The sequence below is a fragment of the Hetaerina americana genome, unplaced genomic scaffold, assembly GCF_022747635.1.
Source record: "Hetaerina americana unplaced genomic scaffold, ioHetAmer1.1.p SCAF_3, whole genome shotgun sequence".
In the NCBI taxonomy this organism is placed as follows: domain Eukaryota; kingdom Metazoa; phylum Arthropoda; class Insecta; order Odonata; family Calopterygidae; genus Hetaerina; species Hetaerina americana.
Genome location: NW_027286874.1, coordinates 5,419,297 through 5,441,799, shown reverse-complemented (window position 1 = coordinate 5,441,799; position 22,503 = coordinate 5,419,297). Strand labels below are relative to the sequence as shown.

General features: G+C 35.6%; 2 protein-coding genes across 2 annotated transcripts in view; one reads left to right on the top strand and one right to left on the bottom strand.

The window, feature by feature from the left end:
* LOC139690385 (phosphatidylserine lipase ABHD16A) overlaps positions 1–11,937 on the bottom strand; it is a 28,365-nt gene extending 16,428 nt beyond the window's left edge. The window contains exons 1-6 of the mRNA XM_071587814.1: positions 11,824–11,937; positions 11,596–11,652; positions 6,057–6,296; positions 5,886–5,956; positions 3,129–3,292; positions 2,575–2,692 (exon numbers count right to left, since the gene is read on the bottom strand). Coding sequence (XP_071443915.1) covers positions 2,575–2,692; positions 3,129–3,292; positions 5,886–5,956; positions 6,057–6,296; positions 11,596–11,652; positions 11,824–11,901 — 728 coding nt within the window. The 5' untranslated portion in view covers positions 11,902–11,937. The remainder of the gene's footprint in view (positions 1–2,574; positions 2,693–3,128; positions 3,293–5,885; positions 5,957–6,056; positions 6,297–11,595; positions 11,653–11,823) is intronic.
* A 64-nt stretch (positions 11,938–12,001) lies between these two features.
* On the top strand, positions 12,002–18,748 carry LOC139690384 (putative RNA polymerase II subunit B1 CTD phosphatase RPAP2). Its single transcript, XM_071587813.1, has 6 exons — positions 12,002–12,352; positions 12,663–12,777; positions 15,632–15,796; positions 15,895–16,022; positions 16,101–17,051; positions 18,513–18,748. The coding sequence occupies exons 1-6, from the start codon at positions 12,339–12,341 to the stop codon at positions 18,664–18,666; spliced, it is 1,527 nt and encodes a 508-aa protein (XP_071443914.1). The 5' UTR covers positions 12,002–12,338; the 3' UTR covers positions 18,667–18,748.
* Positions 18,749–22,503: the final 3,755 nt, after the last annotated feature.

Genomic DNA, 22,503 nt, shown 5'->3' with positions numbered 1-22,503 from the left:
TGCCACAAGTGAGAGACAAATCAATAATCAATATCAAATATACGTAAAAATCAATAATCAAATATACGTAACCCGCTGAAATTCAAAATTTGTGATACTTTTTGAAAAGACTTCGTACTTCCTTTTTCTCAGTTTTTTTATGCCCATGAATACCAGCTTGTCGTTGAGGAAGGACCTCATATCACACCTTGTCATCATTGCTTAAAAGCCTCCCAGCCAAATGTTTTTCATTTTGACAGATACGTGGTAGTCACTAAGTTTCAAGTCTGGACTCTATGATGGGTAGGTGATGATGTCCCATTAAAACTGATACATGAGAGTGATGGTATGATTGGCAACATGGGGTTGAATGTAGTTGTGGAGAAGGCTTACATCTTTGCTCAACATTTCTCTACTCTGGTTCTGAGTTGTTTAAGTGCCTCACAAATACTGTGGTTTCAGGAGCCAAGAAGTCGACCAACAACAACCATTTTGATCCTGAAACATAGTTGTCAGCAGATTCTGTTTGAATATTTACAGCTATGTTGAAGAGTAATGCCATCACTCATGTGATTGCTGTTTGGTCTCAGATAAAAGTGCAACATCCAGGTTTAGTCATCTTAGTAGCACACGATGATGATGAGGACCAACAATTCCTCAATGACGAGGCGGTGAGCTGGCATGACATGGGCATTTAAAAACTGCTACAGCACCTACAAAAATGCATCGACCAAAATGACAATTCTGCAGAAATATGTAGGATTGTTCAAGCTCTAAAATGATGCTTGCATTATTGAAAATAAACATTTCTTTCTATTTTTATAAATGTTGGAGTCCTCACTTATGGCATTACCCTCATGTTTCTCTCACCACTCATATTAATCTAGTCTCAATGGTGGATGATACGAATTTTATCATTACGACCACTCATCTCGTTTGGTTAAAATCCTCTGTTATGTAGTTCTAAGAAGCTATCAAAATGGGGTGACAATAACAACCTAAAACTCAAATGCTAACAAACCACACCTGATCTACTTTCCCAATATTAATTAGAGAAGTAATATTATGCCCATTGATCATGATGAAGAAAACACACCCCAAGTAAATCACTATACACTACTTGTTGTTTCCATTGTTACTCATGTATCTAAATAAAATATAATGTATGTAAATGTATTCTAACTCCTTAGGTTTGAAACTCAGTTCCATCTGTTTCCTTAACAGATGGAATCCATCTCATCTAATATTTCTCTAAAAGTTTACTTTACCTAAACTATGGAAGATTTCATGTCCAACTACTGAATACCATTCTACTTTAGGGTTCTTCACCCTAGACCTTGAATATTTCTAAAATTTAAAAGAGATCAACAAAGTTAATATTGAATGAAAATTACCAAACCCCAAGTAAACCACTGATAATAAATCTTAGTAAGCTACCTGTTCCTTGTTTGTATACATTTCCTGACTTGCTTTATTTTAAATCTAATTTTCAAAAAGTTGGACAAAACTGACACATCCATATATATGTATGGTACTTGGCAACAAGGTGGTAGCTTTTTTTTGAACAAGGGAAACTGCTTGTGGTCAAAACAAGGGTCTCCAGATATATAATAATCTTCCCCCAGAGCATGAAACCTTTGAGGCCCAATGTCACTGTGAGTGACGCTGACAAATTTTCAGAAAAGTGCCACTGTCGCCACAAGGGACTTTTTTTTCAATAGCAATAAATTAAATAATAATTGATTAATTCATATTCATACATTTTATCCTCTTTATTGTACCTCCCTATATAATATGATTTAACTCATAAATTTATTAGGAAATTATTATTGATAATAATGTTTTTACAGACATTATTTATAAATTCTGCATTATTTCTCAGTAAAATACCGCGAACATTTTTTCACCAATGTAGCAATTAGACATGGCACTCAATGGACTTAGTCTTTGTGAGCACCTCTTTGTTTAAAATTGAGGGTGAAAGCCTTGTTAAAATTCAAATGTTTTAACTCAGTTCAGCAATATCTGTCCACTTTGATCCATTACTTTTTTCAGTAACAGTACTTCTAAAATGTCATATTGTATTATTTTGCTAATTGACTTCTGTACCAATCCTTGACATGCTTTATATTTGTATATTCCAGTTCTTTGGGCAAATAGTACATATTATTAAAATGTAAATTGGAAAAGTTCATCTCATTTGAACACCTGGATGCCAAATATGACACCGTGATAATTTCATGACATCATTCAGCTTAAGATATATGAATTAATGGAAGGAACGCATAAATATGCTCCCATATAATTCAGATTCCTCATCTTAAATTTCTAGGATGGTAATAAGTGCCCCTCACAACAGAGGAAAATAGGTCATGACCACACTCAAGAAATTGACGGAAGACAATGTTGATATATCTGGCATCAGATCATATAACAAACATCAAAAATATTATTCAAACATTAAAATTAATGATTACACAAATGCCCTTTCAACTAGAAAATCAAATACTTCCAGGCAACCATCTAATTGTCTGCTGTTTTAGAGACCACTACATATTAGGACATAACCTTAAGGCAACATAGTGGAATACTCACTTCCCTCTCTGATCCACAAACATGGAGTCTATGTAGTTGCCATCCTTAGTCTGTAACTTATATCTCGAAGCAGCATTCTCTTCCACCAACTTTGATCTCCCCTGGAGTAGTGGCTCAACTGCAATATTTACATCACTATGTTTAATAATAACATTGTTTATATAGACATGCATATTCAAATTTAGTTTCAAATAAAATACAAACTGATAAAGCAATTGAAAACATGCATATTGAAACTGATTGGAAGGCCATGACTGCTTCGGGTGAGCTATTAAGAAGTTGACAACAGCTTACAAAAAAGCCAAGTTACAGCATCACATGCAAAGCCCACCAGAAAAAGCCAACTCTATTACATCAAAGAAGTTATCCCCAGAACATACTTGCATTTCCCTTTCTCCAACTGATCTGATAATTAACAAGCATTTTCTGACTAAACTTTTGGTAGGTTGGCAAACTAATTGCATTTCAATAGATGAACCGAACGAAATAATGCTCCAACACAATACAGGGACTGTGTGCATCACACAAAGCAACAGGATCAGGTGGGCTCTTACACAGAAACATCTGCAGGATGGATGATGAACCTGGATAGGCAAGCTTGATGCCAAATGTATGAGCAACAACATAGCAGATCAGCTGTAAGGGCAATGATACGACCCTTTCAAACATAGACCGGGATTGCTGCTGTTCCACATACAGACGATGCAGAGTTTCTTTGCTATTACAAAAGATAAAAAATGAAAAATATACATGTTTCAACATTACTAATGATAAACTAGAACTTACAATAAAATGGATACAATCAGATTAAGTATTTTGCTTGTGCAGATAAATTTCTTTTTGACATTATATTATACATTCTGCACAGGAATGCTAATGTAAAACATGATCCCAATATTGAACCGCTTCGGTCTACAATGCCTTGGTTGCCTAGGGTTTTCTTTTTATTTGAACTATTATGTAGATATGTCTTCGGCAAATCTGTTTCTACAATTGACCTTAAAATGAATTTTAAGGTCAATATGAAGAATTTCCACCAAGTGACACCAGAAACTGTTTTACTGTTTCTACAATGTTATCTCTGCAAAAATTATTATTATTTTCATAGCCATCTTCATTCAGTCAATGTAAAGTCGCAAGATGATATCCACTTGATTATATTTGAGTAATATCCCAAGCCAAGGCACTAAGTATCATTAAAAAGCATTAACCATCATTTTACAATGCATTAATAGCCACTGACTACTACACATAAAGTCCATTTTTTCTTCTTACTTACCACATTTGAAATATATATTTGTTTAAAAACTATGAACAGCAACTGTAGAGTTATAATAAAACCAAATTAATTCAGTACTTACCATCCACTTATGACATTCATAGAGAATTACAATAGATATTGGAGGTAATGTTGAAAGTAATATTTCTGCTAACAATGGGAAAGAAGAAAAAGCAGTATAACACGGTTTAAAAGAGTAAGTAAGGCATTATTCATAATTATTTCATTAGCTGGCAGCAGCATGTGCTTTACTATGCACAGCCATTGATGTTATAAATGCTCGACCATTAATTCAGGAACTACTAGAGAGAGCTTCAAGAATGACATTATGCAGGCCATTCTTTCCCACAATCTAACGTCACCATTCCTTTGCCATGTTTAAATGAGAAGGCATACGGAAAATCATGATAGATAGCAGGGCAAGGAAACATAAACACAAGAGTACATGAATTTAGAGACTGGGAAACTTAAGGACACAATGTTATATTTATGTTTACAAGAAGGGATTAGTATTTGTCATGGGAGGAGGTGACCAACATCTAACGTCATCTGCACCAGTAGGAGGGAAATGCGGGTAAATTGGTAGAATTAGGATTTTAATGGAATGGGAGAAGGGTGGTGAGAATCTTGACTTATGTACATACAGGGTGCGGCACTTAAATCCGGATAAACACGCATTTCCTCAAATGAGATTTCCTTGCCGGGTTAGCGAAACCTTCCCCAGACTTCTCCGAGGCCTTATACTTAGCCACAATATCGTAAAAAGTTGATCTGGGGTACCTGATGAATAAAACTATTTTGAAATATAATGCCCAGCATGAACACTTTCGACAATAGTGGCTCTTTGATTGTACTCCGCACTTGTACCTAACATTTCAGCCATTTTGAGGTTATGACTGTTTACTAGATGCCCATAGATTTCAAGAATGCCCATAGCGACCTCCAGTGGAACTACAATGCAGCAGGAAATTCAAATTGAAATGTCTGGATTTAAGAGACATGGCCTGTATGCATGTGATCCTGGAATTACTCAATTTCCGGTGAAGTATTATTTTTCTTGCTGGATTAGCCTGGTGGCCAACCTTTCACCTCTTAGAAGAATCAAAAGGAAGAGACCATCAGATAAAAAATCCAACTGGAACATAGGTTTTTCTACACTGCGAAGTTCTGTGTTTTTGTACTTCAGATAAAAGAAAAGATATAAGAAGGTAGGTCTTACTCTTTCACTTATGACAAAGAGGATGTTATTTACTATTACAGCCATTTGTATACTTGCCACCTCTGTGAAACCAATCATGTTCACTATCAAAATACAATGCAAACATGCATGGTGATGAAGATTTTTAAATAGTTTTTGAATAATGACTTAAAGTTTAATCTTCAGGTAAGGGCAAAAGGAATTAAAATAAAATTCATAACACCATAGGGACGTTTCACTAAAAGTATGAAGAGCAGTTGGTTTTTTTGTACATAGCTCTCTATTAATGCTATGGAAATATGTATACTTCTGTAAAATACTAATCTGAGGACATATTACACAGTCTTATCTTAAGGCTATTGCTATTATCAATCCACTTAACTGGATGCAAATTTTCCAATTCAAACCCTTGAGTAACTTTTCTGTTTATCCTAAAAATAAGGTTATACTTATCTTCTTCCTTCACTCTCAGTTAAATATTTCTATGATCATCTACATCTACATTCACCCTCAAAATGATTCGACAAAATCACCAGTCCCACTTTTGCATATCACTTCATTATATATACCTAATGCTTTTCTCTGCCTATCTACCTTAAAGATGTAGGTACTCACTCTAAGGTTATTTAGGAACCACCAATGATCTATAGACAGTGAGAAAGCAGTTGTAACTTGTATATTACTTCTTTCTATGCTACCAAATGAAATCACTTAATGAACTGAAAAATTCCATTAATTAATGATTATAAAATTGAACCCATTATATTTTATAGAACTATTAATTCACTGCAATATGATCCAAGCATGCAAAATACAACCACTTTCATCATTTACCTTGGAATGTCACTCCATTTGAACTCAACAGGCCATGCAGAAAAATCAAAGTCATATCTAGAAAGGGCTTTCTGAAATGTTAATGAAGAGCAGTAGAAGAAATTTTACAATAAGTTTTTTGAATTGGCAAGAATAAATTTTAATTGAAGCTCCAAGATATAAAAACATCACCTTTGTGTCTTTGTTCAAGTCCCTCTGTGCAGCTTGGAGGGCAGTCAGAAATGTAATGTACATTGGATTTTGAGATCTCGCCAATCCCCTCATACAATACGAGGCTGCAATGATGACTCCAACACCAGTCAAAACTTTCACCATACTAATTGCTCCATCAATGAGCAAGTAGCCTCTTCTGTACAAAAATGTGGCAATAAATGGAGATGTATACAGGCTGATTCCCCACATCAGTGATATCTGCAAGTTCAACACACTGAATGACACTTCAAACTATGAAGTACAATGGCATGATTAATTATTTTAAGGAGCTAGTTAAAACGAAAACAAAGGTGCTGTAGTACCCAAACCACAAAATAAAAATATTTATTGCAGCAAAGCTGTTCTGTACCTCATCCAGTGAAGTGAAGAGACAAAAGCACCAGTTTCTCACTAATCGGTAAAATTCTAGGGCAGTGAATATATACACATAGTTTCTTTCTGAACCCAATGATGAACATCCATAATTGAGAAGTGATTTTTCTAAAATTTTCTCCACCTCCTTACAAGATAGAGTTGTACCATATCAAATCATCCAACAATGGTGGCATGACCATTTCAGAAACCAATTTGTTTTTCTTCAACATGGCAAATGGCATATTATGCTCATATAGCTGTTAGAATAAATTTTCATAACTTAAAATTAGAGCTGGAGACCTGAACCACAAATGATTAATTAGCTCTTGTCATGGAATTTCTTAGATGGTTGGGCAAGCTTAGCTCAAAATCACTTCCTTCACACTGAAATGAGAGCTGAAATTTGGGTAACAATCAAAAAATACAACCGAACAGTAATGCTCATTTTTTTCAATGAGGAGATCTAGTAGAAGGCATCAATTGGCTGATGCAATTTGCATCAGTATTTTGCATAAGCATTTAGAGAGAAATTTGCATATTATGTCAGCTACAAGCAGCCTAAACCATATTAGTGTCACAGGGTCAAAGTCAGCTTAAGGATCCTGTGTGAGAAGTTCTATAAACCAATAAACATTGTCTTTTGAGATGATTATACTTAAAATCATTAAATTTAACTCAATATCATTTATAAGGCATGCCTTTCATGAAAACAAAAGTGTGGCTACTCTACTTTATACAACATGTTTTTCTAATTTTTTACTTCCACTAGTTTTACAATGAAAACCCTCATATGATCCAAATATATTTTATAATATGTGTCACAAAATCTAGCCAACATTGCAATTCTTTATTATTGCTCTGAGTGCCTTATTAGTCACAATACATAAATTGCTAATACTTTGTCCCAATTTGTAATCTCATCATATTATATCAGGCTTGAAAATTTGTCCAACTACCCTCAAGTGGGTATAGGGTACCCAACACTTCGAAAAACAATAGCTTACACCTTGGAAATATGAAGCAGATTCAAACACTGCTTTGCAATCATTTTCTTTACATTGCCCTGCTTCCGTTTGGTTATCTCAGCTTCACAGATAGAAATATTCAGCAGCCCTGGGCTGGTTCATTAACTGTAGTCCCATACCTCACTACCATGTCTTCCTTTGCTTTCCATTTCATTCCAATCCCCCATCACTATCAAATATTTCCTTCCAGGGACATCCCATATTATTTCCTCTAATTGATCATATACCCAGTCAACTTCTTCCTTATCATTGCTTAGTGGCATACCCTAAGCAATGACCACCTTCAATGGTAGTAGTAGCTTAAGAAGAGGCGACCAACAGCTAAGGTCATTTGGGCCATTAGGGATGGATAGGAAAGGAAGGGTGGAGAGAAACCCGGTGTTGGCATTAGCCTACTCTTCTCAAAAGTCCTCAAGACGTCCGCACTTCAATGTCCCATTCGATGAACCTCATACTCACTCAAAATCTCTCCACAAAGCACCTCAAGTAGGGATCAGGATACCACTGAAAAATATCTGCTGCCTCTGGGATTCGAGCTCGGACCCTCTCAGTGGGAAGCCTGTATGTTAGCCACTGCACCATCCCAATCCCCACCTGTATCAGTTCTACTTTTACCTTTACTAATTATAGTCTATCCATTGCTTGCTCTGTGTTGACTACACTTCTTCCAATTTTTTTATTCAATAATATGGCAACCTCTTGCTGACTCTATTCCCCTCTGCTGTATATTACTCTACATCTATCACTCTACAAATCCCCACAATCCTACCATCTCACTCACATCATCCTAAAATATCTATACTTCCTCTTTTTATCTTCTGAATTCTAAGTTCTCATCAGCGTCCAAACATTCAAAGTCTCTATTCTAACTGGTTGTCTTCTTCAGGGTTTTATTTTCTGCTGCTGCGGTCAATTCAAAGATTTCTGCGTGATGGCTTTGCAAGAGTTTCATGTGATAATCACGGCAGAAGTCCTTTTTTCCTGCTGCTAATTTCCAGACTTTTCTACGTCCTAGGAAACCTAGCAAAGGTTGTGCATCAAGCAGTTTTAAAAACTGCCTACTTTGGTGATTTCCAATCTCTAGTGTGCTATAGAATTATCTATTGGGGCTCTGCTATGAGTATTGAGAAAGCATTAATCACGAAAAAAGAGTTATTAGATATGTGGCCAAAATTCCAAAAAGAGAATCATGTTGACCTAATTTCATAAATCTTGAAATCCAACCAGTTATAGGTTTGTACATATATCATGTACATGTGTATGTTTGAGAACACATGTGTCTATTAAAAAATATGAGAGTATCCATGATTATGCCACAAGACAAAGGTAAAAGGAGCATGGAGCATGTAAGACATCATTCCACTTCTTCATTTCAAAAAGGTACCTTTTATGTTGGCATTAAAATTTATAATCATTTACCAGCAGGCAAAAAGGATATCAACTCATATCACATTCTCAAATCCAGGTTAATTATAATAATATTTATTAATCCCAAGACTTTACAAAGTAAAATATAAGACACATCAGACAACAAACAATCAGCTGCTTCAGTGTTCAGAAGACTCCAGAAACACTTCCACACTTAAATAGTATTTATCAATCAGAAAATGCAGAAAAAATTGTTTTCATGATCTAAATGAATATTTTTTGTCAATAAGCGGTAATTTTACTAAAACCAATTTTCAAAATTGTATGCATACATTTTTTTGTTTTTGGGTGACCTGTGTATCTTGTATTTAACCATTGTAAAATAATGAGATAAAATAATAGTAAATAAATAATTAATGAAAATAAATAAATTAAACATGGCCCAGTGGGCTGAGGCCCTCCGTTTCCAGAACTCATTCTTTTAATTGTGACCATCATATTTTCTTGGGATAAATTGAAGGTGGTTTCTAATTGCCTTCCTCAGTGGTGTTTTTCTGTGACAGCACCACCAAATAGGCCTCCTCACTGGGGTCCGATGCCTTTGCAGCCACTCACTGAGGATAAAATACTACAAAATTTTGTCTGGCTTCTTCTCTTCGATTATATGTGGCAAGGGTCACCCTACCAGGAGCAATTATGTACCTCTTTACTCCCACAAGAACAGCTCTAGGGTGATCAGAACACACAAGCCCTTTCATCACATCAAGGTTGTAGCCCATGGGTAGGGGAAGGTATGGAGTGCAGAAGGAAAATAAAAAGATATCTGGGAAGACTGTTAACAGAGAATTGGAAGATTGAGATTTGAATAAGAATAGCCATGGCAAAGATATTACAAGAAGAAAAGCCTAATACGTAGTAATCTGAAACTAGAACTGAGGAAAAGATTAGCCAAATACTATGCAAAATATTCCAATGCACAGAGGGAGTGAAGAATTGATCTTGGGGAAGAGGGAGGAGTCTTTTCAGATGTGGGTGTGGGTGAGGTTGGAAAGGATAAGGTGGGTGGATAGAATAAGGAGGTTTTCAACAAGTCGAGAACCCTTTTGAGTGCTTTTTGGAAGATGAAAGGAAACTAGACTGGACATGTGATGAGTGAAAAAGGGATATATGCTAGAAATGGCTATAGAGGGAACAACGAAGGGGGAAACGGTAAGAGGAAGGAGAGAGAAATTTATTGATGAAGTGAAGGGATGAAGAGGACACCAGGAGAGTAAAGAATAGGCCTGGAGCAGGGATGGATGAAGAAATCAGTGGTGTACAGGATCTACCATTAGGCAGAAAATCTAATGATGATGATGAGTAATACACATGAATGAGAGGGTGTACAATTACCATGATGCCAAAGTTATAATTTCATCATTTGTATGAATTTTCTTCTTATTTCAGATGCATGACCAGAGGAGAGTATTCTTAGTAGGAGTAAGACCAATTTTGATGGTTCAACTAATGAATTTTGGCTTTAAAGGCACAAGTGTATTCACTCCATTCCAAGGTGACATATATAAATAACACTTCATATGTTAACGGAAATAAAACGACCGCAACTATATAAATTATTTGAGCCTTGATAGAATACATAAACTAAATACCAGAGGTAATCATAAACTTGTTATCCCTCATCACAGAACAACTACATGCAATCAGTCATTTGCAGTCACAGCATGTGGTCAGTGGAATGAGCTATCATCTATTATAACTAATGCACCATCTCTCACAGCATTCAAGCGCGCAATTTATAAATCACTAATTTCCCAGCAAACCAACCAGTGAAAATATAGCTGTAAACATACTTCGAGGTACTTCCTTTTTCTTTTGGAGGAGCATCATACTTTGTATGGCGATTGTAAATATAACCAGGAATATTGTTGTACAAGTATTGGTATGTGTATGTATATGTTCTGTATGCGTGTATGTTGTATACATTATGTTATAGTTATTGATTGAACTAGGCAACTGATGTATTGTCTTGCTGTACGTTAGTCCTAAGATATTATATGCATTGATTTTATTGCTAAATATGTATAATTTATCTGCAAGTTTAATATTGTAAACATGTGACGAGGGGTTAGGTGGAAGAGGAGACTCCATAGTCTCAATCTCGACGAAAAATAAAGACAACTATCTATTTCACTATGCTGTGAGGGGCATTTCACGAGCAATATTTCAATATAATAAGCATGATAGAGTGTTTTCAACATAAATTTGTTCTAAACATTACTAATTAATTCGCAATGGCAAAAACACACAAAATTTTCTTTCCCTATTGATCAAACAAGATAATATTTAATAAACTGGTTTTAACCTTTTCACCGGTACATGTAACGCACACGAATACCGCTCAAGTTGTACTTTTCCCCAAAAGGGAGATATAGAAGTTTTGGGAGGTCTACTTTACAGAGGAATTCGAAAGATCTCACAACATTTCCCGGACATGATACAATGTAAATAAAAACTAATAAGTAAGACGTCAATAAAAAATAAAGTGCCCGCGGCTGCTCTAAAAAAATTGCAACTCAATTTTTTATAAAATTACGCGATTCAAACAATCTTAAATTAACATACGCAATAAATGTCAAAGACGGGTAATGTGTTACGTAGTAAACAGTAGGATTCTAATTAAAATATTGATGATAAGGCATTTTCTTCTGAATAAGTTGCCACCTTGTCATTAAATACTATTTCATACTCACAGATTCAATCACACGATCACCCCATTTTTCAAGATGACTAGGTTCGTACGACATCCCCTATAAGAAGAAACAGGCAGTGTAAACAGTTTTGTAAAATCGATAACACAGCAAATGTTGGGCAAGGGTTGCGGAAGATCATAATGACAGCATGAGAACAGAAGTTAATACAGTAGGGAAATATTTGAAACCATAAAGTGCAAAATTAAGTGTTCAAATAAAATCATATACCTGTAATTTGCCATCACCATACATTCTATACAATTTCGGACTGAACATACATTGCCATATCAATCTTAGAGTAGCCATCTTTCATGAATATGAACACTTGAACGTCAATTTCCGAATGACAACAAAAACAACTGAACACAGAAATATTGAGGTGCGCAACATCACAAAGCAAATAATACTAAGGTGAATACACTTGGAAACGGGCAATATTGAGCAAATTAATGTGACAGTCTTTTTTCGAGGAACAACGGATACCCCTCGAGATAACAATTCTCTCCCTTAGTATAATAAGCACGACCTGCGTTTCTGTAGACTTTTTAACGGTACAGTATTCCAGATTTCTTCAATTCAGCTTAGATAACATAGGTTATAATTACTTGCATAAGAATTTTGAAAACTCCCCGGGTAATGCCTTAAAATAAAATGATTTATGACTTAAAAGAAAGGGCTTGGAAAATTTCACCTTAGCCGAAAGAAGAGCTCCACCGTTGATCTACCTTCTTAAACAGGAAAACATGAGTTACTCGAGGTTTGTTTTCTACTTAGTATTTTAATGTCCAATTTTGTAACATTAGACGGAAAGTAATGCCCAAATACCAAGTGATTATTTCGTACGCGGAGGTTTGGATGCACAAATATGCAATTCCGTGCGTGAGCTTGGAAAACTATCGCTGAAACCATAATGTATCACTACTAACATTTCGTTGTAAAGATTATTAATTCATATGTCTTAATGGGGTGAATATACGCAGTTTTTACATTATTATAATGTAATTTGACAGAAATTCTGAACAGTTAATGTTATGAACTAAATGGATTTTTCCTGATTATTGTTTCAGGCGGGAAGCTTTGGCCATTACAGTCCAGAAGAAAAGGGAGTGCAATACTAAAGCATTAAGAATAGTGGAAAGTATGCTAGATGAGGCAGTGGATCCAGACTGGCTCTTAGACAATGTAAGAGCATTTAAACTGCTATAACTACTGGTAGTATTTTGTGCAACGGAGGCTTTAGAGGACTACTTAAGATTATTATTATGTTGAGTGCGCTTACCACCTCCGAACTCGGCAACATTGAATTCGTTGAATTAACTGTAGCCCCATTCAAATATATGTGCTTTATTCAACAAAAACTTATCTTTTCCCTACCAAAAGCAGCATTCATTTTCATCACTCACAAGTTAATCTAAATATCGAAATGAATTCACCTCCAGCCTTCTGATGAGGATCTCATCATGCGACGACCCAAATTTAGTCTCAAATATTCAATTAATACGATCCATCTCTTCTTCAAAATTAGGTTAAAAATGTTCTCAGTTTGTAAATTATACTACTGTGCTTTAAATGCTTAAAAATTTTTTAGGACTGGCATAGCAAAAAAATTGAAGTATCATGTCAGTGTGAACATGTGAATTTTAGTTTTTACTGTGGTGTGAATTGTCATCAAGCCTTACCCACATCATGACAATTTAATTAAAAACAAAAACATACCATAATTTGCGTGAATGTTGGACACCCAATGCAGATAATATAATAACTGCACTGGCTTTGCCTTATTGAATACCATTGGGGTCAAATCAAAATTATCACAATTCAAGCACATCTTTAATTTAATATTTTTTTAAATAAAAGCTTAACTAAAATGAATGAAAATATTGAGGCAATTTAGGCATGGGGTGACCCTAATCAATGGATCTCATTATTAAAAACTTAATTTATAAGAAAGTTCCTTTGTGCTCTAACCATGCAGAGGTTTCATTTGTAATTGGATTTATTGTAGGAATGTAGTTCTCCAGAATTCTACCTTGTTTGAATCTTATTAAAATTGTTTCAGGCTCCTCTTATACCTTCCTATGCTCTCAGATGCCTCACCCCACTTGTATCCATCTCCCATTAGAGAGTTAATGCAACCTTTCCATAGCCTCTCAAATTGGCTCTCTCCTCCTCCCCTTATGAGAACTGTCAGAGCTCCATGGAATTAGCGCTGTTGTGTCGGTCGGCTGCTGTGTTTCCAGTTTTCATCTCAACTTGTAAGGGAACACATCTTCAAAAATTTGTGTCCTGCCATTGGCATCCATTAACATCCCCCCTCGTAAACCCAAAACTGTGCACTCTTCTGAGACCATGTTCTTCTGGCTCCTCTATCACTTAACAAGGTTGGCGTTGACAAACCCTTCTACTTTCCAATTCCTCCTCTGTTAATATCTTCTCTCCCCAGAGCTCAAGTAGAGCATTCTATAAAATAGCTTGGCAGGGACGTCTGTTTCTTAGGTAGAACACATTCTCTGCCTCTGTAAATTGTATCTAGGGCGTACCACTCCGATCAGCATCCACTGCACACCACTCTTGATTGCTGCGTCTGTTCACCCTTTCTGCTTTTCCATTTAGCCGTGGTATTAATTACAGTGATTTGTGCCACCTTTCAGTAAGTGTCCCTGGAATTGTTTTACATATGTGCTCTCCTTGATTATGTTTGTGTGTTTTCTCTGCCTTTCATCTTCATAATTCTCTGTGAATGTCTACAATTCCACACAAAGTGATGGTGAGGGGGTCCATCATGTTTCCATTTACTGATTCATGAGGTCAATCGCTCTCTCCTGCTTTCTTTTGGGAAAGGCAGTTTTGATGCTTTTTCGTGACCTTTGGTCTCAAATTGTGCAGGTGTCCAGAACAATGTCCTCTGTGAGCTCCTCCGGGTCAGGAATTATCCCCAGGTGCCCCATCAATCTATGCCATGCTGATGTAGTTTAACCCATCATGCAGTTGCTACCCTGATTTCATTGCAGCATTCGCGAATGATCCATAGTATACACTGATGAGCATCAAACAGGAGCCCCTTCCTCATCAACTCCTTTCTCTATATCCCCATGGAGCACAGCTTCAACATCCTTCTCCCCCGAACACCCACCACCTAATACTACCAGATTTAGAGTTGGATCAAGAATTAGCGATACTCCATCAAGTTTTGGGATCCAACCTCTCCAATTAGTGTTGCCTTTGATTTTCCTTTAATGCGCAATTTCATTCCACTTGCCAGACTTATGGTCCCACTCATTTGTATAATGCCAAAGAAGTGCCTTTCACCACTAATCTTGAACACCATTGCTTCTCCATCATTTAAATTAGGGGAAAATGTTTATAGAGATAGCCAGTTCATCATAGCCTGTCATCAACAATGAGTTTTTTGTAATCAACTCAACACATTTTATGGTGAAACTGAGAAATTTACAAGCGTCAGCAAGGTAGTAGATGACTACAGCTGTCAACTGTCCCCGAGCATTTCATGTCAGAACTGGTTCACAGGATACTCTTTGATTAGCCTATAGTATATGGCATAAATTGGTTGACTCTTCACTGCAGTTGATATTTTGATTTCATTTGAAGGTTATGGAATGATCTCTAGTCTGCGCAAACCTTACTTCAAATGAAAATCAAAAATATCCTTTCCTTATGTTAATTAATAAATGAAAATTTCTGCTGTAGTATCTCTCTGCCCAACAAATGTATATACCTATGATGATGCCTCTGATTATTTACATTACGCAATCAGTGCTACCAATAGAAATACATTATTGTTAATTGAAATACTGCCAAGTATACCAATTTTCCCTCTGTCCAATTTAGCTACTACTGTTCTTTTGTGTGACTGGAAAATCCCCATTTATACCGTAATTTGCTCATCAGCAATCTCTTGACTGCTAGACTAAGATTATGCCATCTGGAATGATATTTACTTTACCATTACCATAGAATTCGCTTATCGTACTCTTGTTTTACTTGTATTTATATGTATTTACCTAATTTATTTCAGCTGCAGTATATATCTCAGTCTCATTTTCAAGATGCTATTGAAGAAAGAGCAATATCTAAACAATGTGGATATCCTCTCTGTGATGCACAATTAGGCAATATACCAAGTCAGCAGTTTCATATATCAGTAAAAACAAACAAAGTTTATGACATTACTGAAAGAAAGGTAAAATTAGGCTAAGTTTTTACTGCTGATTCCAAAACCTGTTGTGTTTTTTGTCATTTAGGCTTTCCTATGTGTACATCTATTTCTTTTTTAACTAGCACTTCTGCAGCAACCTTTGTTACAAAGCTGCACACTTTCTAAAAGAGCAGCTTCTTACAAGTCCAGTATGGCTTCGGGACATGGAAACTATTCCTGCATTCAAGTTACTTCCACTGAGCACACCCAAGTAAGAACCACATGATCAATTCTTACTGATGCGTGATTTGCCTGCTTTGTGTAATTCATACTAGGTTATTTGTTTCAGGGGAAATTATGGAAAAGAAGTTCAGTTTGATGGTGTGTCCAAGCCATCTGTGGAGCCCGATGAACAGCCCAACAATGAAAAGACCTCCAATGAACAGGCCTCCAATGAACAGCCCTCCAATGAAAAGACCTCCAATGAACAGCCCTCCAATGAACAGACCTCCAATGAACAGACCTCCAATGAACAGACCTCCAATGAACAGACCTCCAATGAACAAACCTCCGAGAGTGAAGTCTCTGCACTTCCAGTCACTCCCAAAGATTGCAGCATTCATGCTGATCAGAAGAGATTCAAAGAAAGGATTTCAACCTCGGACCAAGAGGGTTTAAAGGAAAACCAAAGAGAGGAAGTCGTTGACGATATTGTGCGTGAAAATCATCCAGCTGCAGTTGAAGCAAGCCATGCACAAAGTAATTGCAAAGATGTTCACAATAAACCCTCAAAAAGAAAGAGTAAGACCAGCAAAAATAAAGAAAAGCCTTTGAATCATGTCAGCTTTGTTGGAAGAATAGAAAAATGCTTTAGTGAATGGTTTACAATTGACTCATTAATTTTTCTTCATGGAACTGATAAGGCAAAAGATCTGGTGAAAGACAGGGTGAGCTCCTTGAAAAACAGTAGTTACTACTCACAAATGTGCATGGACCCAGTGATGGGAAAAAGGTATACCAACCTTTGTAAAAAATTAAATATTTTAGAAATTGAGGATAACTTAGAAAGTGATGTACTCCTGAGAAAAGAAAGTAAGCCATTACCTAATTTAGAGCAACTTAGGGAAGATGCAAAAGTGATGGAGATTAAGGTGAGGGAGTTTTATAAAGGAAGCACAATGGTAAGCTTCAAAGATGAACAGAAGGACGGTGATGCAGACTCTTCTGGCATTCCTTTGGTTGACACTTATGCCCAGAATGCTCTACGCAGGAGGATCATTCTGGATCGTCTACAACATATGTAAGTATCTCCTACTATGGCTAAGTGTGCGTTCAAGTTACTGCAAATGTGGGACTTGAATAATTTTAGGTGTAGAGTAGCCTGGATATTGCACATTATTACAAACCAAGAAAGATGATCTCTCAGAAGGAAAAGTCACTGTAGGCCACTTCTGTTGGTATGGGCCTGTGTACTGGTTCTACCAATAAGGCTTCTGATGAAACAAGATAGAAGTTGGAACTATATACAATGGAACAAAACAAATCACATTTGTCTGTAGTACCATAGCTTGTATTTCAACTCAAGAAAACTTGAAGTGAGTGGAATACTGGAATTCAATTAACTTAATTTGTGGCCTGGTGGAAAATTCAGGGTATTTCTGAATTATAAATGATCCAGGGTTGCCTTTTACCTTTAATTTATTGGCTCCATATGGCAAATATTGTCTGATTCAATTATTAATTGCTTAGTTAGTTATTTAGCATTCTGGCAGTTCAAAAAATGACTTAAATGATGATGAAACTGATCCAGCAATTCACATTCAACTAAATCAAAACCTCACTACACCAGAACAAAATAATTATAGACTAAACATCTATCATCAACAGTGAAACATAGTCATAGCCAGCTGCTGGTCTTAATGTAAAGAAATTGTGGCAGGATAATGCTCTCAGCTGTTTTTCCAGAGGATGTAGGTTCTCTTTCTGCCAAGGTGGGTTTTCCTCCACCTTGCTCTTGGGGGTAATTGTTCCAGATCTTATCCTTTTAACTATGATTTAATTATCAGCTTTCTACTTGGAGAATGCGACCTTTCGATTCATGATCTCCCCACCTCCTTGGCTGTAGCTGGACTCCCAATCCAAATTCTTAACACATACCAATTTCACATTTTAGCACAGTAAAAGAAAAACTGAAACATCAAACACCAGGAAACTTGCTAAGAGCATGCGGGAAGAAATATACAGTATGTAGTAGCTTAATGTGTATTATGGGGAAGGTAACTGTAAAATTGCTATCACCAGAAAAATCTCAATTTTGAAAATGAAGATCCTTAAATAGTATTAATAGTAAACTGTTGTGTACTTATGAGTTGAGAAAAATCCAGTAACATTGATCACTGATTGGCAGTGGTCAATAGTCCAAGTTTTGTTTACTGATATTTCTATTGAAAAATACCATCATTGCAGTTTTTCCAAGGTTAAGTACAATTTCTGTACGTTGTCTAATTAAAGTGTATCTTGTTTTGACACTGCTTCTTTTTCAGGTGGTCAACTTTCATTTCTCAGTTGGGCTGTTCTTTTTCAGTGAAATGCCCTGGTAATTTCATTTTATTTGTGTGGAAGTCTGCAGTTTCTACATAAACACACTTGATCACTTTTTACACCGTTCTTCCTGGTGTAAATCAATTTTTCAAAATGAAAGACTCTACTTGGGGGAGAAATAGTCTCAAAGAGCTTGTGGTGATCTATTAACTCTTTTCAGATTGCCTGATTTGCTGAGAACTTTAGGAATGACTTCTACAGATATCAGTGAAGATGTGCGTGGACTTTTTACAACTTTTTCCCTGAAAGCTGACAATATTACATTCAAACCGGCAGAATGGAATCTCATTGGTTTGATTGTCCTAAAAATGTAAGTTTCACATGGTTCAGTGTCTTGATCACAACTTCCCTCACCTTCATCATGGGAGTGATGATTACCATTGATTACTTCATACTTCGCACCTTTACCAATAAAATGACATCCCTTTTTATTTGATCTCATCTTTTATTGTTTGATATCAAAAATTTCATGTTCTTAAGATATGCCTTTTGCATTTTGAAGTTTATAATGAAGATGAATTAAACGGAAGCAGCATATTCTGCATTATAATAACCTTATACAGAGGTAAACATAACAGTTTTGGGTTTAACTTTGCGGAATTCCTTCTCTATGTGGGTAAAAAGAAACTTAGCATTCCCACCTAAAAGATTTTAATATTTCACGACCATGGTTTCGATGATGTGCAGCATCAAAACTATGGTCGTGAAATATTAAAATCTTTTTGGTGAGAATGCTAAGATTCTTTTTCCCCTCATATTATATAGAGGTGATTAAACTTTTCATATATTTTTGTTCTTTTGTATAAAATGCTTTCAGAATACATTGTGGTAATTATTTATCATTTTTAACCAATGTGGATTTTGTTTTTTCTTTTCTTCAGGCTTTCCATGAGAAATGCAAAATTGAAAACACTGATGGCAACCCAGCTGGCACAAAAATACTGTTCAATGATGCTCATGACTTTCCAACTGGATTATGGTTATTTGGAGAGATTAATAACCAGCCTCTGTGAGGCAGATAGTTTAATAAATGTCTTGAAATAAAATTTATGCCAAACAAAAATTTTGTTATTAACATGCTGCAAACCCTTTATAATTTACCAAAATGTCTGCTTGAGGAAGGTTGAACATGTTTCTCTAAATTACAAAATTTTGGTAGGAAAGTAAGGAGAGAGAGGAATATTTAAAACTCAAAAAATAATCAATCGTAAATATTAAAAACGGCAGTAAATTCTGGTAATAGTTCATGTTTGCCATTGAGTTCAATACCTTAAGAAAATTTCTTGGTGCAGAAGCCTTAATAAGTCAATTACTTTCATTCAATCTTAAGATATTCATGCATAAGAACATATTGTTGCATAGGTACATCATTCATGCATAGGTACACAAGTTGCACAAATATAAAAATTACTTTCCAAAGAAAAATAAGAAAACATTTTTGTTTCATGTTGTCACAATATAATTTCATCTAGTGTACTTACATATTTTTGAATACTATCATATAGATGGTAATTCTCATTGGCTTATTGAGGTTCATGGTAACTATTAACCATATGCCATCATAATGCAAAGTTCTTTTAATACAAAGGTTTCATCATCATTGTTTTATTTCAAGTTGTGATTTAGAGAAGTTCTTTCAATTATTTCTCCACCTCAATTTGTAAATTGTAATTCATGCATATTTACGTATCATCTCAATAATTGTGATTTTAATAATGATTCTTTCTATACTTGACCATTCCAGATAATTTAGGAGAAATATATTTTTTACAAAACCAAATGGTCTAGTTAGATTTAAATAAAAAAAAATTGGAAATTTTAGTGGTGAACTTATTTCTGTAAACTTTACACCCCAAAGAAATTGGCAGTTCTTGAAGTATGTAGTAGTGATTGGGGTTTTCACATTAGTATAGGAAAGCTGAAAACCTTTAGAATTTTACATTTAAGGTCTGTAATAGGATTAATTTTTTTAAGAATTTGAGGTTTCAATAATTGGGTGGTGGACTACACTCTGAGAAATACAGATGATAATGCACAGGTTTGATTTGTTATGATAAACAAACATGTACATTTTTATATATACATGCGTATAGTAAAATTTCATTGTTTCAATCATGCTAAATGAGAAAAATCACATAATTTGAAGATAAGATCAATTTCCTACCAAGAGCATGAGACTTGGCAGATTTTTAGAACAGACGAATCAATATCTAATAATTACCTGAATATAAGCCCGAGTTTTTTGCTGTAAATCTAGTGTAAGAAAAAATTCCTTTGTGTCTCAGGGGTGTGCAATGTATCATTAAGGAAGCTATTTTTATTCATTGTAATTGAAAGAAGTTTTCATTAATTTTCTTTAGCTTGTTTTCGTTTACATTGCACCATCCATTTCATAAGATCCATAAATACATGGGAAGGCCCATGAGCACCCAGCCTGGCCAAGAGATGGCGGTAATTGTTTGAAAAATATCACTGTATTAGAAAGTATGCAATCTATAAAGCATACGTTTCAAGTTTGAAGACGCCATGATGTTTAGTATGAGTTTTACAGCCATCAATAATGAACGTTTTCAGTGAAATTGTGAAAATTGAGAGAATTGGTCATTGTTATGTGATACAATACTTTTATCTGAAAGGCCTCAGCCCAACCAGTATAAAAGCTGGGCTGGATTCTACTCTGGGTGAGTCTGCTCCTTTGTTGACAACAGTAAAATATTGGGTGGCAGAGTTTAAACGAGGCCATACGAGCTGTCAAGACGAGCATTGTATTGGTTGACCAAATGAGGTGACGACTCCAGACACGGTGCAGAATATCCACAAAGTGATACTGGATGATCACAAACTGAAAGTGCGCAAGCTAACAGACATAATAGGCATTTCAAAAAATGCGGTATATCGCATATTAACTGAAAATTTGGACATGAGAAAGCTGTGTGCAGGATGGGTGCCGCGTTTGCTCAATTCAAGCAAAACCAGCATCGTGAAGATGTTTCAATTGAGTGTCTAGCAAAGTTTCACAGCAACGAAAGAACAATCAAAACAATGGATTCAAAAAGGAGAACCAGCTCCAAAGAAGACAAAAACCATTTCATCTGCAGGCAAGGTCATGGCATCGGTTTTTTGGGATGTGGGAGGGATAATTTTCATTGACTATCTTGACAAAGGAAAAACTATCAACGGCAAGTATCATGCTAACTCATTGCAACGTTTGAGCAAAGAAATCAAGAAAAGCGACCGCATTTGGCTAAGAAGAAAGCGTTGTTTCATCAAGACAATACACCAGCACACAAATCCGTTGTTGCAATGGCCAAAATTCATGAATTAAAGTTTGAATTGCTACCTCATATGCCCTATTCACCAGATTTAGCCCCTTCCGATTATTTTCTGTTGGCAAACTTGAAAAAATGGCTAGATGGTAAAAATTTTTCTAACAGTGAAGAAGTGTTGTCAGCCGTTAATGGCTATTTTGAGGAGCAAGACAGTTCTTATTATAAAAAGGTTATCGAAGTTATTGAATATTGCTGGGAAAGTGTATAGAGCTGAAAGGAGATTATGTTGAAAAATAAATAATTTTTTTCCCAAGTGTTTTCTTCGTTGGGTCGGGTACTTCTGGGATTACCCTTGTATAGTGTGTATTAAATAAATGTTCAATAAAATTCAACCATAGCTTTTTGAGTGAAAATTTTCATTTCGATATTGCTAGTGATGTAAATAAAGAGGTCCTCTCCAGTAATTTGTACAATGGTGTGAACTATGACTCATGCAAAAACAGAAAAACACTAGCAAGGAATATTATATCTGTCGTAAGAGGGGCGATTGAGAAGTGATAAAAAAACTGCATTTAAAAGAGCAGACCACCTGTGATGAAATAATTTGTGCTACATGTGACTTTAAGAGGCCTCATGATCATTATTTCTCATTTGACCCTCAAGGATATGGGGTGAAATTTTCTAGACAGCACTTGTATTCCGGGCACACTTCAGCATAAATCTATAGGAATTACATTTTTACAAAAACTATCAAAAATTTTAAGCAGGTTGGGTTTCAGTTGGGGCAGATTCAGTAAATCTGCAATGAAATTCAAAGTCATGATATGGTGATATGACTAGCAAATGAACCACATATTTTCAAAAATTTCCCTGGGATATTGC

Coding starts and splice junctions, on each gene's coding strand:
- LOC139690384 (XM_071587813.1), top strand. Junction 12,778..15,631: donor CAGACTGGCTCTTAGACAAT/GTAAGAGCATTT, acceptor AATTTATTTCAG/CTGCAGTATATATCTCAGTC. Junction 16,023..16,100: donor CTTCCACTGAGCACACCCAA/GTAAGAACCACA, acceptor TATTTGTTTCAG/GGGAAATTATGGAAAAGAAG.